General features: G+C 31.0%; 3 protein-coding genes across 12 annotated transcripts in view; 1 reads left to right on the forward strand and 2 right to left on the reverse strand.

Annotated features, from left to right (window-relative positions):
- Nucleotides 1-2898, forward strand: part of LOC126774172 (potassium voltage-gated channel protein Shab) — a 36756-nt gene extending 33858 nt beyond the window's left edge. For 3 of the 9 annotated variants that reach the window (XM_050495561.1, XM_050495566.1, XM_050495562.1), the window contains 6 exons: nt 4-81; nt 503-653; nt 997-1394; nt 1658-1730; nt 2118-2257; nt 2375-2898. In XM_050495561.1, coding sequence (XP_050351518.1) covers nt 4-81; nt 503-653; nt 997-1394; nt 1658-1730; nt 2118-2257; nt 2375-2470 — 936 coding nt within the window. In that variant the 3' untranslated portion in view covers nt 2471-2898. The remainder of the gene's footprint in view (nt 1-3; nt 82-502; nt 654-996; nt 1395-1657; nt 1731-2117; nt 2258-2374) is intronic. The other 6 variants (XM_050495563.1, XM_050495568.1, XM_050495564.1 and 3 more) reach the window with 3 other exon arrangements.
- Nucleotides 1-3373, reverse strand: part of LOC126774179 (probable ATP-dependent RNA helicase DDX20) — a 111567-nt gene extending 108194 nt beyond the window's left edge. Inside the window, exon 1 of the mRNA XM_050495577.1 lies at nt 3362-3373. The gene's annotated coding sequence lies outside the window, so the exon portion shown is untranslated. The remainder of the gene's footprint in view (nt 1-3361) is intronic.
- A 158-nt stretch (nt 3374-3531) lies between these two features.
- On the reverse strand, nt 3532-10802 carry LOC126774239 (N-alpha-acetyltransferase 60). Of its 2 annotated transcripts, none has more exons than XM_050495661.1 (6): nt 10633-10802; nt 10252-10357; nt 9699-9930; nt 9206-9377; nt 7954-8166; nt 3532-4472 (listed from the first exon to the last, which is right to left on the reverse strand). In XM_050495661.1, exons 1-6 carry the CDS (start codon nt 10647-10649, stop codon nt 4427-4429), a joined length of 786 nt encoding a protein of 261 aa, XP_050351618.1. In that variant the 5' UTR covers nt 10650-10802; the 3' UTR covers nt 3532-4426. The 2 variants fall into 2 exon arrangements, with proteins under 2 accessions (XP_050351618.1, XP_050351617.1); XM_050495660.1 differs by having other exon boundaries at nt 10252-10426; nt 10633-10688.
- Between the last annotated feature and the right edge of the window lie 3071 nt (nt 10803-13873).

Raw genomic sequence — 13873 nt, forward strand, 5'->3', positions numbered from 1 at the left:
TAGGAAAAGAAGATGGCTGAAAAACAGCTTGACTTGGATCAACTGCCATCTGAATTTGAATGTTGTTTTTGCACGTTCAAGGTACTAAACATTAACACATGACATTTTGTATGCGTGTTTGCAAAATAACTCGAGTATTATTTCTTTGTCTTTGACGAGCAGGTGCTAACAATCTTTTTTTAATCATATTTAATTTTTTCCATCAGCATTACCAGTAAGTACAGGCTTTATATTTTTAATTTTCAGTATTTGATTTTTACATTGAGAAGTATTGTTAAAATGCTTTCATTGTTTCAATATTTATTAAAGGAAGTGTAATTTTATACATACTTAATTTTAATCTTTTGTTAGCCATAACTATTTAAACTGTGTTAAACTATTTTTTTAATGTATATTAGACTATTATTTAGCGGTACAAATTTAAAATTATAAAATTTGTTTGAAAATCTAGGCTCATTACCAACACGTTTTTACCTTGTTTTAATGGTGTATTTTCATGTAGGGTTACAAAGAATTCATAGACGCCGAACAACTGATGCCAATGCCGACGTCGGACCTGCGACAACCGGTGTGTGTGGAGCTGGCGTGCCTGCAGCGGCACCCGGCGCCTCGCGCGCTGCCCGAGGCGACGCCTAACAGTCTCGACAGCCCCGGTACGTGCTTTATTTAATCTTCCTCTCCTATTGTGCATTTTATCCCTACAATTCCGTACAACTCGACCTCTATGTATGAATATGTCAAAAAATAATCTATATTACCTCCACCTAACTGCTCACTGTGACACGAATTGTCGATTGTCTTTATAAATTTACTCCCTTTTCTATATAATAACAATTCCTAATGTTTACAAAAATGCCATTAATGTTGTTCTTGTACATTTCTTTATATTGGTTGACCGAATGTTTTCACAAGTAACTTTTAGCACCTGAGTTATTTCTGTTCCGTTCGAGCGACCTACGCGTGCGTGGCTCCATATGCCTCTGTCTTACGTTGCAGATACATTTGCATCATGCCTTACGCACCCTTTTCCTTCAGAGGGCGACATCACGTGCGAGAACGACTCGTCAAACTTGTATGTGAATCCGTTGGACGGTAGCGGCGGTGGCGGCACGGGTGAGGGCGGGGGCGGGGTGTCAGCGGAATTTAACGGTGTGCGAAAAAGCGCCTCGGGAGACGGAAGCGTTTTGTGTGCGAAAGGTTCGCAGGACGAAGTTTCGCCGCGAGGTTCTCGGGGCAGCTTGTCGGGTGTCGGGGCGGGCGCTTCTGCGTGTGCTAGTGCTGAGCCAGGCAGGCCGCTTGATGGCTCTCGTACGAGTTTGCCGCAGCCGGTAGACGATTCGCTCGTCGCCGTCGACGATGCAAAGCCCAAACACAGAAAAGCGCGCTTTCAACAGGTCAGTCTGGGCATTATGCATCTCTTGTCTGAAGAGAAAACCTTTGCAAGCGCGACTTTCATATTAAAAAAAATCAAGATAACTTTTTTAAAACTTACTTCTACACCATTACCTGCATGATAACTCCCCATAGAGCTTTAACCGAATGTAACCTTGTGCACGGACCTTTGTATATTGGTCGTAAATTGTTGCTAGTATTTGTTGTTGTAGTTATTCATTGATGTATGTTGTATTAAACATGTTATATAATAAATGTTATACAGGAGTGGTCGGACGAGGAGAAGAAGCCACCGAGAGGAATAGCAACAAGGATTATTAATCACCATATTTTGTTCGGCAAGTCTTTATTTCTTTGAAATATCGTATGAAATGAATTCCTTCAATTTTAAGATTAATTAAACAATATGAGATTTAATTTTTTTAAATGTTCTGTTTTTTTGTTATCTAAAATAAAAATAATTTATTTTCCTAAATGGTAGCTATAAATGAACTTTATACATAGAATTGATGTCTTGAAAACTTAGTAATCTCAAACTAATCGCGGAGGAGCAATTGAAGTTTATATATTATGAAACATAATTTCGATTAAAACAAGCCAACCACTAAGATGAATTTATATGAAATCTTTAAAAAGCTCAAACACACGATACATGTATTCATGAGTACGTATGCCTTCTCTATAACTACTTCACTTTACACTTATTTGAGTATTTTTACATACAGGTAAGAACGGTAACAAGCGCGGATCCGGCGGATGGCCTCTAGAGAGTGACTCGCGGTCACGTTCCATCCTTAAAAACAAAGAGTCTCGGGGTACCGACAGCGAACTCCTCCTACAAGAGACCACTTCCCTTGGTGCCAACGTATGTACTTATATATTTTAATTATTTTCATTATGCTGCTTAATCTAATAGCTGTTATAGAATTGTAGACTATTAATAGTTTTCCTCACTAATAATATTATATGATAATAATTTCAGGGTGACTCGGGCAGTGAGTCTTCGCCTATTCGTCTCAAAGACTTTAAGGGCCAGAACCATAAAGGTGTAACGGACAGGAGCAACCTAGTATCGTAATTGTAGTCCGCACGCCGCCCACTGACGCCTCGCGAGCCGCTGATAACGTAGCAGTCGCGCCACGCCCGTAGATGTAGCTGCGTACTCAATAAAATATACTTTCATAAATTTACTACCTAAAACGCAATAATAAAAAATACACAAAAATAATTTTAACATATCATTGAGCGATTGTGACTGCTTGTTGATAGATTATTTTCATTTTGTAGAGTTGTAAGATACATATTGTAAAAAAAAAAATATTATATTACGTAATGTAATAATAATCGTTCATTCCAATCGAAAAGTTGAAAGTACCTATTTGTTAAGTTTTTTTACGTGCAATTATTAATTGCTAATTCTAATTTAAGCGAATATAGTTTGTACAGCATAGTTGAAGAAAAAAAAAGAAAGCAATTATTAAAATTAAAGATTTTCTGAAATTGTTACTGATCGTCTTATTTACAAATACCCAGTAGGTAAATATTCTTTCTTGTTTATTTATTCGATATATCGACGATTGTCTTGTTTCAAACATTAACAAATATAAATCATAAATATAAACAATGCTTTTACTTTGTGTATTAATACGTGATTTTTTTTTTTACTTAATTTTTTTTTAAACAAAAAGCAAATATATTATATGTATATATATATATTGATATATAATATGTGTATTTTATATTTACATTTGTTTATTGGTTTTGTTTTAATTAAATATTAATATTATTTTATTCATACCACCTACCTCATATCCTATCTGTAATTACTTACACCGTTGGTTGCCTGGAAGAGACCGCTATGTAGCGATAAGGTCGCCATAATTGTACATTTATTTAGGCAGTATACATGTTTTGTGTCTTAAGGTTGCTTCCCACGGTTCGTGTCGTTACGGACGGACGCAGACCAGACGCCGGAAGAGCATCGGTGCGGTGCGTGGCCGTCCGTGGTTGTCGACCGTTCGTAAATAAGCCATAAAAACATGTATCGCGAGAAACCTTCAGAAATCATATTCTATAAATGTCTATTGTATTTTTTTATTTATCTGGGAACTTTTTTTTAAATAAAAGATGCAGTAGTAGTCAACAACGATATTTATTTGGAAGCTAAATTATAATTTTAAATTAAACATAATACAAATATAACATAAACGTCGACCAATGTGAACGTGAACGAACGTTATAAAAAATATATATCGATTAGAAAAATAATAATAATAATAAATTTGGAATAATAAATAAAACAATTTTGAAATATCATAGACAAAAAAATTTAAAAAAAAAGAGACGGACCGAGAAATAAAAATACCCCTTTTCATAACGCTAAAAATAATTTCTTTAATACTTTTAAGCACTAAAATATATTAAGATAATAAAATTACTTTGGTTCTTGATGAGTTAAAAATATAATAACAGATTCTTTTCACACTAGCGTCTTTCATATGATTTATAGTACGGCCGTGCACACACTACACGACATAAGAAAATCTACTAAAATTAATGTTATATTTCAATATATTTAATAAAAAATATAACTGGTATGTTTTATTAAGACGTATCTCATATTTAATTATTACAGTTAATTTCATATTTAGTGAAGTATTATAAAACTAAGCATATTGAAAACTGGTTAACACTTTTAGTCATGTAATCTCTAAACAATGGCTATTAGATAACTCAGAAAATGATGGTTACAAGTTGTTAAATGTTATAATAATTGTATGATTTAGTAAGATAAAAACACCTTAACAGTAAAAATTAGCGTACAGAAAAAATTGGTAAGCGATGAATTACGCTAGCGTGAAGAAAACCTTACATAAGCACAGTGTTACCATGTAAAATTATTTGTATTAATGCGTTTAATATTTATAACAATATTTTTTATGATATAATTATTTTCTATGTTAATTATAAATTACTTCTTTCAAGTGAACACACAGGCACCTTACTTCAAATGTCTTGGCATAAAATCATGGCACTATACTGCATACTTAATATCACTCGATGCCTTTAGTTTTTTCCTCCTATAATATAATTTCAATATGATATAATTGTGTTTAATTTAGAAATTATCGAAATTATAAATAGTTTTGATGAAGCAAATTTTAAAGCTTTAAATACCAAAAAATATCACAAAAACGAATGGTTTTTTTATGTCACTAAAATTGTGTATATGGTGTTACGCATGTTGGTATATAGTCATAGAATTTAATTCCCTGTGATATATCAGCTGTGTTTTAGGTGACGGTGGTGGTAAGCTTAGTGCATTAAAATATGCATTACAATGTTATTGATTATGTTTTTCCTTTATTATGAAAATATTCGGAACAATAATGCCCATCACGTCCGGTAAGTCTGGCAGTTTGTACTTTTGCAACAGCTAATTAAATTGATTTGACTTATGTTTTTCGTGACTCATACTTAGCGATTCTAATACAATTAAAAAAGACGCGAATCGTTACTATCAGTGTATAAGGTCGCAAGTAAAAGTTAAATTCAAATAGTACTTTGTTATTTATTTTTTTTCACACGCAATACGCTGTAAATTAGTTACCATAGACAAAAATGAGAGAAAATATTAATATGTCTAACGATTACTAGTACAAATAATTCGTTTTTACGCTGTGATGTAAAGTGAACATACGACGTTTTGCATCAATAGTAACGAAACGTATATTAATGATTGAGATAGCAAATAGATATATTTTTTCATGTAATTAAAATCGAATGTAAGAATCATAAAAATCATAATATAATGCAATAAACGAAACGATAAAAATAAAGCAAGAACACAAAAGTCTGTGACCGAACAATACATTTATAATAAAAAACACACGTATACCAGAAAATGAAAACGCATTCCTTTTATTATATTGTAAAATTAGTTTCATTTAGAAATTGTACACGAGGGAATCTTCGTCCATTTAATTTTTGCTTTGCGTGAATTTATAAATATTTGTAAGAACTCATACTGAAACTAATACTGACAGTATAAAACCAATTTCTCAGATGTTAAAACCGAGCGGGTTGTTCCGGTTGTCGTTAGTGAGTTCGTTTACCGATACATAACAAACTAAACAAATTGAATACTCCCCAAGGCTATTTGTTCACTGCGAAACAAATTCGACACCCGACGCTTAATTTAATGACGACACACAAGCGTGAGCATAAATATATCGTATTTATGTGGTTTACGTATGTGTGGGTTTTGTATTTAACGAACTAATACATTTCGAATTTGTTTTTTTAAGAATCTCTTTGATGTAGTTTAAGAATAACTTTGAAGAAATGTTAATCATAATTAATTAATCATATAACGTATATCTTTATCGTTCCGTATCATCGTCTAACACGCATTTAATTTTCTTTACCTCGGGCATTATTTTATTAACGAAAATATACTATAAATGGTGGTAATTACCACCTATCCGAACTTTATGGTACATGACAAGGAGGCAGACGAAACATTTAACACTTAGATTTTATTTTAGATTTAAAATCAATTATAATATATATTAACAATTAGGTACTGTGATTAAATTTTAAAATATTAGATAATGTCATGGTATGAGATTTGAAAACACAGAACTGATACAATAAATTCAATTAATTTTAAAGCGATTTGGTGAAATGTTGATGTTAAATAAAATATAATTGACGATTTTTTTTTTAATAAATAGAAACTTAAGCGGGTTTTATAATTCAAAGCTTTATCACTATAACAAAAAAAAACTATATATTTTTTTTAATTTGCATGAATAATTTCCGTTATATAAAAATAATGGATGATAGTAATTCGACCAATTACGGTAAATTTTATTTTGGTATTGGTATAAAAGGTAATTCAATTATTTATACGTTACATCTTCATCGAGAGATAAAACTTGCACTGACGCCAATTCGTACGTGAATTATATTTCTATTAAAAAAAAAACTATATATATATAAAGTAAATAGGTTACAGAAAAATAACGAGATAACAAACTCTAGTTATCTGCAATAACATAACGCTATCTCGAATAACAAAACGTTGTATTTCTTTGAATTTTGCAATTTAATAATTCAAGCTTTTTTACTTTTCATTCAAATCAATATTTTTACATCACATCAATCCTATGTTATCTTTTATTTTAAAAACGCATGTGAAAAGTAAAGCGTATTAATTTCACATACGTAGGAACCTAAGCTTTATAATATCATCCCAAATAAAAGAGATATATAATAATTAAATAATAAATATATTCTATTTTTAAATACATACATAAATAGCAGATAAAAAAAAAATACGAAGACTAATGAAAAAAATTAGCTCGGTCAATGGAAGACCTTTTCCTTTTCCGTTCAGATGTATCGTCTTACCCTTGCATCTATGTAGATATCGCAAATAAGCGTTAAATTTATCTTAAATATTATTATTACATAGAACATGTATCTATTTTATATGTAGATGTATAATTGTCATATTAAATTCGAAACTGTTTAATGGACTTCTGATTCAATGAACCGCACATAAGTTATATATATTATTATATTAGAATGTAATAATTTACTCAATTCCCGATTATATATTTGAAACCCTTATATGTCGTATTTATCTTAGAATATGTTAATTCGTACGTACCTACATATTTGTTTTAATTGTAACTTATTTGATTTAATTTTAATATTAGAAAAAAAAAATGAGATTATTTTATTTAAAAATGTATATATGTCAATTAAAATACGTGTATATTGCGATGATTTCGAAACATTTAAATACAACAAATATTTAATAAGATTGCATTGTAAAAACGTCGTAACAGTGACATAATATGAAATGAAATGCCTATGAACAATGTTACATTTGTATATTATTATCTAACAGTATTTTTATGCCTTACACCAACATTTTTTTTTTTGTAAAAAAACCCATATTGTTTAAAACAATGTCAGCAACCCAAGTTTAGTTTTGGATGAAAAGTTTTTTTTTTTTTTAATTATAAAAGTAACATGTGCAGGTAAAATTGCACTCAGTCTTATTGCTGAAGCTGTGTAGCAGACATTGTTCCACTTTTATTTGATCTAGGCAAAGTTCAATGACCATACCTATTGTCATATACGGAACCAACAAGTTCTTAATTTAACAGTTTTTATAGTAGTTATAAGACTCGTTGCCCGCTGGGTAATTAAATGGTAGCTAAGGACGCTGCATGACGCTATCATAGTGGCGCTTCTTGCGATAAAAAGAAAAGAAATAAAAATGACAAATGATTCCATAAATTCAAAACGGCTGATAAAAAAATACATGAAAGCTTATATTATATCTCACTAAAATTTGTTTGTCCCTCATTAATGAAACTTACATACGAATTACATTAGAGAATTTGAAAAACAATCGATATTTATCGATAAGCGAAGCACTGGACATGGGTATCCTTAGCCCACCGATTTTCTATTACCCAGTAGCTAGCGAGTATTTAATACTACTGCGTCAGCTAATAAAAAGTGATTTTATATGTACACTACCTATGCCAAGCGATGGTGAGAGCAGTCCGCAGCTTGCCCCACAGCCAGGGGTAAAGGCCGCCTCCACGCCACGCCACTCGAGCTACATACTTCACATAATCATACAACCCCCATGGTGCATGGCCACCATTAACATAGTATACATATGTAAATCCATCTTTGCACCGGCCTTTTATTGAATAGTAATATGGTAGGAAAGAGTGCAGTCTGAATCTGAAAATAAATAAAAAACAATATTTATGTAATTTGCATTCAATCTATTAAAACAAGAGTTATTCCATTACTTAGTATAAAGTAAAACTTTTCATATAGTTAACTATAAGCCAATTCAAATTAATCTTAGACAAAGTAAAGTTAAATGCCTATGGACGTGAATTTATGCTTCACATATGATATGTTATGTGTTCCTTTGCTGTTGAGACATGGGTTGTTGGTTGACCTACTATTTATTAAAAAAGTAAAGCTCTTTTTTATAAACTTCTATTTATTATTGATCTGACATTAAAAAGAAGAAGGCAGAGTTGTTTAACTGATCACACACTAAACACCGTTTATAACGGAGGCGGTATGTGTTTGTCTAACTCTCAGGATAATTCCTCATCAAACAAGTACAAATTTAAACTTGAAAAGGATAACTTAAGGCACCCAGAACAATTTAATTTATCCAGAAATTAATGATGTTTTTTTTTTAAATATACTTAGTATTCTAACATTTTATAGTACACCAATATGAGTTGGATGTTTAAAATCATATAAAGTTTGTGATGATGAATCTATCTTTGTAATTGTTTCACGCAAAAACTGCAGAACTAATTTGGATGAAATTTAAAATGGAAATAGAACTTATACTCCGACTGGCGACTCCGATGGCAGGAGTTACTGCCCTTCTCCCTTTAAATGCGGGCGAAGCCGTGGGCGGAAGCTAGTTTTTAATAAAAATGTGATAGAAGTAATAAATTTTAAATATAGCTTTTATTTGAAATATAGCTAATATATTATTTTTAATTTTTTGAAAACCAAAAACAATACTCTATTTCCTAACAATTGATTCACCTAGTCTTCTTTACTATTGGTGCAAAAGGTCATACAGCAAAGCATAAAAAATATGATTTGTTTTCCTCTCTGCTGTTTCTATATTAACCAATGTATAAAACACCTGTTTAGTAGCAATACTACATAGTATTCATTAATAACTTCAATAAATAATAGAGTACAATAACAAAATTAAAATAATGTATAATATTATAGTAACCTTTTTTTTTCATAAAACAAAATGGCTTCATTGTTTGTTGTTAGTACATGAAGAAATATTGCTTTAACACGATGTTCATGAGGTAGCTGAGGCACTGGTCCAGATAAGTGGTTGATTAGTACATCCAGTAGCATTGTCGCTACCCCCGATCGACGGTACGAACGTACCACACCTAAAAATTTTTAACATAATAATTAGTCAACTTTTTATGTATACTTAAGATGTTCTTAATTATTTCTTGGGGCTCAGCTTACTTCATAAAAAAAAACATCAAAATTGGTACAATGGTTAGTAGTGATTGGTAGCAGACAAGTTTGAGTTACTTTTGCATGTATGATAGTAGATTTATGATAGTAGATTACCTTTGAAGTCAACTAAAGACAAGAGTAAACAAATTATTTTTGACTTTAATGGTATTTACCGCATAAATATTCTTTGAAATGACATTAAAATAAAAGTTTTTTAAGAAATATTTAGTTTACATAATCCTTACCTAAGGATAATATATATGCAACCAGTGTATCTTTTGAGGCAAACCATCTAGATAGTATTCCTCGGTCTTCTGCATTGAGTTTGAGATAAGGCTTAATCTCGGCAACTATGAGACCAATTATTTGACTTTTATATATTGCAGCTAAGGCAAAGAATCTCTCAGAAGATGTTATGTCCTCATACCATGATTGTGGATACTCTATTGGAAACCAGTCTCTGCACAAAGATCTTACCTGGAAATTATATACAATAAAATAGTAACTTATATATGTAATTTAGATTCTTTAGATATTACATATAGATGTTATGCAGATAATAAATTAAGTTTTTATTAGCACCTATACATACTTAAAGGCTAACTGAATGTGCACAATTTAAAATTGTACTCTGACATTTGTGGCCAATAATATATTTTTTATTCAGGTCAGTCAATTTATTAGATATGTTTATATTAGATACGATATTTTAGTTTAAGTCAACAAATATTGTAAATATAATTAAGTATTATATATATATATATATACATTTAAAAAAAAGGTCGGAAATAACAGTACCTCCTCCAAATCATCAGGGCACAAGAAACGCAACTGTACATCTTTCAGAGAACATTTTGCTTCTTTTGACTTCTCAATTATTACTTGGAAGCCTTCAGACAGATACCTATAATTTATTTGAAGTTGCATTTATGTATATTTTGGTTTTAATGTTCGATATGCGATGTATTTATATCTGTTTTATAGGAGTAATATTATACAATTTAGATTATTCATTCATTCATGATTACTAAAATAAGTTCGAATAAATTGATTTGTTAAATAAGTTCAACTGGAGAAACGATTCTTTCAATTAATAACTAAGGAAGAAAATTAATAGATTAATTAAATTGAATCAATTGGGAGTTCTATCGTTTGCTTTAAATAGAAATAATTACTTACCAGCTAAATCCAGCCATTCGGCAAGCTGGCCATTAATAATGACATCTAAATACTCATCGATGTTAATCTTGTTATCATTTCAAAATCGTATCGTTTTCCGTAAACTTATGATATGAATCACTGAAAATTCTGTGATATCAAATTCACAATATATTATTTCAAGTTTGACAACCAAATAACAAAATGACATTATAATGATAATAAAAACGACAGTTATTCTAATGTTGCCAAGACGTATATTTGTAGCAAATATCAATCATTTATATTTAATTATTAACATTAAAATAAAAGATAAAAAGGTTTTTAAATATAAAAGACAGCAAGCACATGCTGATTAAAAGCAAATTAAACATGTAAAAAGTAGCTGATATTATTTCTTGCACGCTCGATTTTGAAAATTGATAAATGTCTCAATTCGGACGTAATTTAAGGTTTTACTCTTCACAATAACAACAACAATAAAAACGAAAATGCCATAGTGTGAGCACCTACAGAAAGAGTACCAATAATTATGACTCTAAAATAAATAAAACACAAGGCATCTCATATCACATGTATATAATACCGACAATTAGTCATGTGTTTCTATTTACGAATGTTTTGTTCTGAGTGATGTATCGAAACTTAGATTATAATTTATAAGGAGTATATGTAACATCATAGCCTGTAAGAAGAGAAAATTAATACAAAATAAATATGTTTTAATTTATTTTTGTGTATAATACCTTCCACCACACTTGACTGCCTTTTTTCTATCGTTCTATGAAAAAAAAAACATTATAATTGAAAACCATAATTTTTTTCTTATTTACCTTAATAGTTTAAGATACTTTAAGAAAACATCTCAATTCGATAACTACAAGTACGTGGAATTGTTTTTCTAGATTTGACAAATTAAACAATCAACAAACTACTGATGAGTAAGTAGGACAATTTCGCACTTTTAGTTCGGTAATCGCTTGATTCACTCGTTATTCAACTCATTGAATCGCGGAACTAAATATCGTAATGATAAATATAAAATTATATTGAAATTAAAATGTACCTACCGCTTAAAACACTTATTTTGGTTAATAAGCACAAGTGACAAATACGAGTGATCTTTTTTTCCGTACTAATTTAAATACACCATCTCTCTCACACGACATGGCAATGTAATGAAATCTTACTTACAATTCATGTAAAATTTTCTCCAGTTGGCTGCTTTTTGTATAACTAGGTCCAATTAAACTAATAGATTGTCTCAATAGCCTGTCTATCATTAATATTTGTGTTCCAAAACAGCTATGCCTCTCCAAACCATGCGGCCTATAACAACAATGAACGGCTGTGTACGCATTTGAACCCAATTTACTCGAGATTTTGATAAGTATATATAATGGTATATACTCAGCAAAATCTCGAGCAAAAATATGCTTATTGTTTATATTGGGTAAAATCAAAAAGTTGTAAGCTAATTCAGTATAAGTGATATTGCTTTATTTTATTAATAGTTTTTTTTCCTGTCAACTTTGTAATGTTTCCTTTAAATTTATAATTACCTGGTGATAGGGCTTTGTGAAAGCCTGTCTGGAAGAGTGAGTGACCCAGTGAAATTAGACGCACAAGGGACATAACATCTTAGCTTCCAAGATTGTTGGCCCATTGACGATGTAAGGAATAGTTCATATTTATTACAGCGTCAATGTTTCTATGGGCGGTGGTGACCTTTTACAATCAGGTGGCCTAATTGCCCTACCTATATTAAAAAAAAGTTGTATTGTGCATTATTAGAAAACAAAACAATGTCATAAATAACACTATTTATCATGGAGAAGATATTTTTTTATATATACCAAAAACAGGAAGGGACCTTAAACTGATCCCTATGGAATACCCATTTTTGGATCAGCCTTTATTTATCCCATTTATAGAAGCAGGTACGCAGCAATGAGATCTAAAACTTTCTCTTCAACACCAGAGCTAGCTTAAAGGTTACATACGTGTGCCACGCAATCAAATGATATATAAAGATCACAGAATATTCCAATAGCATATCCCCCATCCTAGCGCATATGCCTAAGCAACGCTTTACTATCGATAGTTTTGAGGTGACGTGACAAATCAGCGAAGTCAAAAAAAAAAACAAATTTGTAATAAATTAATCCGAATAATTAATTCCTCTACGATGTTTAACATTCACCCAATCTCTTATTGTCAAATAATATATTCCGATATAGAGTATATGCTCTGAGGGCTCTAAAACACCTAGTTAATAAGATTATATTTAATAATAACCTAGTTTGTTTAGTGGCAGTTCATGTAAATTGTATTGTAGTTTGGAAGCTAATTATCTATAAAAAATATAATAGAGAGTAATAGTAACAATAATATTTTACCTGTAGTAGGCCCACTCATCTCAAGTTTTTTGCCGCTAAACGTTAATACTTAGTATTGTTGTGTTCTGGTTTTCAAACCAGAGTTACACTAGCTCTAGCAGACACAAGTAAAAAACTACAGACACAAGGACTACAGACATCTTAGTTCCCAAGGTTGGCAGCATAGTGGTGATTTGATTTTATTTATAGGCGTTATTATTTCTTACAACGCCAATGTCTATGTGCTTTGGTGACCACTTACCATCAGATGGCTCTCATTCGCTCGTCCGCCTGCCTATAATATAAAAAAATAACATCTACTGTCAATCTCAAAGCCAGATTTTTTTTTAAATATTTTTGGATTACATATGTTACAATTATTGAGTAAGTATAATATTTTTGTTTCAGGTACAAGATGTTTTTTAAAACTATTTTGACATTATATATACTCAATAACTTGAAATTACAATAACGGTTTCTATCTGATGTTTGTAAATAACTGTGTTGTTTGAGAATTTCTTATCATTTCTCACATCACATCAAAATCTTAAATCTTCTTTTATTGGTGGTAGGGCTTTATGCAAGTTCACCTAGGTACCACCCACTCATCAGATATTCTACCGAAAACCAGCAGTACTTGATATTGTTGTGTTCCGGTTTGAATGGTGAGTGAGCCAGTGTAATTACAGGCACAAGGAACATAAAACCTTAGTACCCAAGGTTGGTGGCGCATTGGCTATGTAAGCGATGGTTGAAATTTACCATCAGGTGGCCCATATGCTCGTCTGCCTTCTTATTCTATAAAAAATTCAAATACTTACCCTAAGTCTAGAGACTGAAACAAACATTTGCATCACTAATGCAGATTCACAGTAGCAACCCAG

Source organism: Nymphalis io, chromosome 16 (assembly GCF_905147045.1).
Source record: "Nymphalis io chromosome 16, ilAglIoxx1.1, whole genome shotgun sequence".
NCBI classification, from domain to species: domain Eukaryota; kingdom Metazoa; phylum Arthropoda; class Insecta; order Lepidoptera; family Nymphalidae; genus Nymphalis; species Nymphalis io.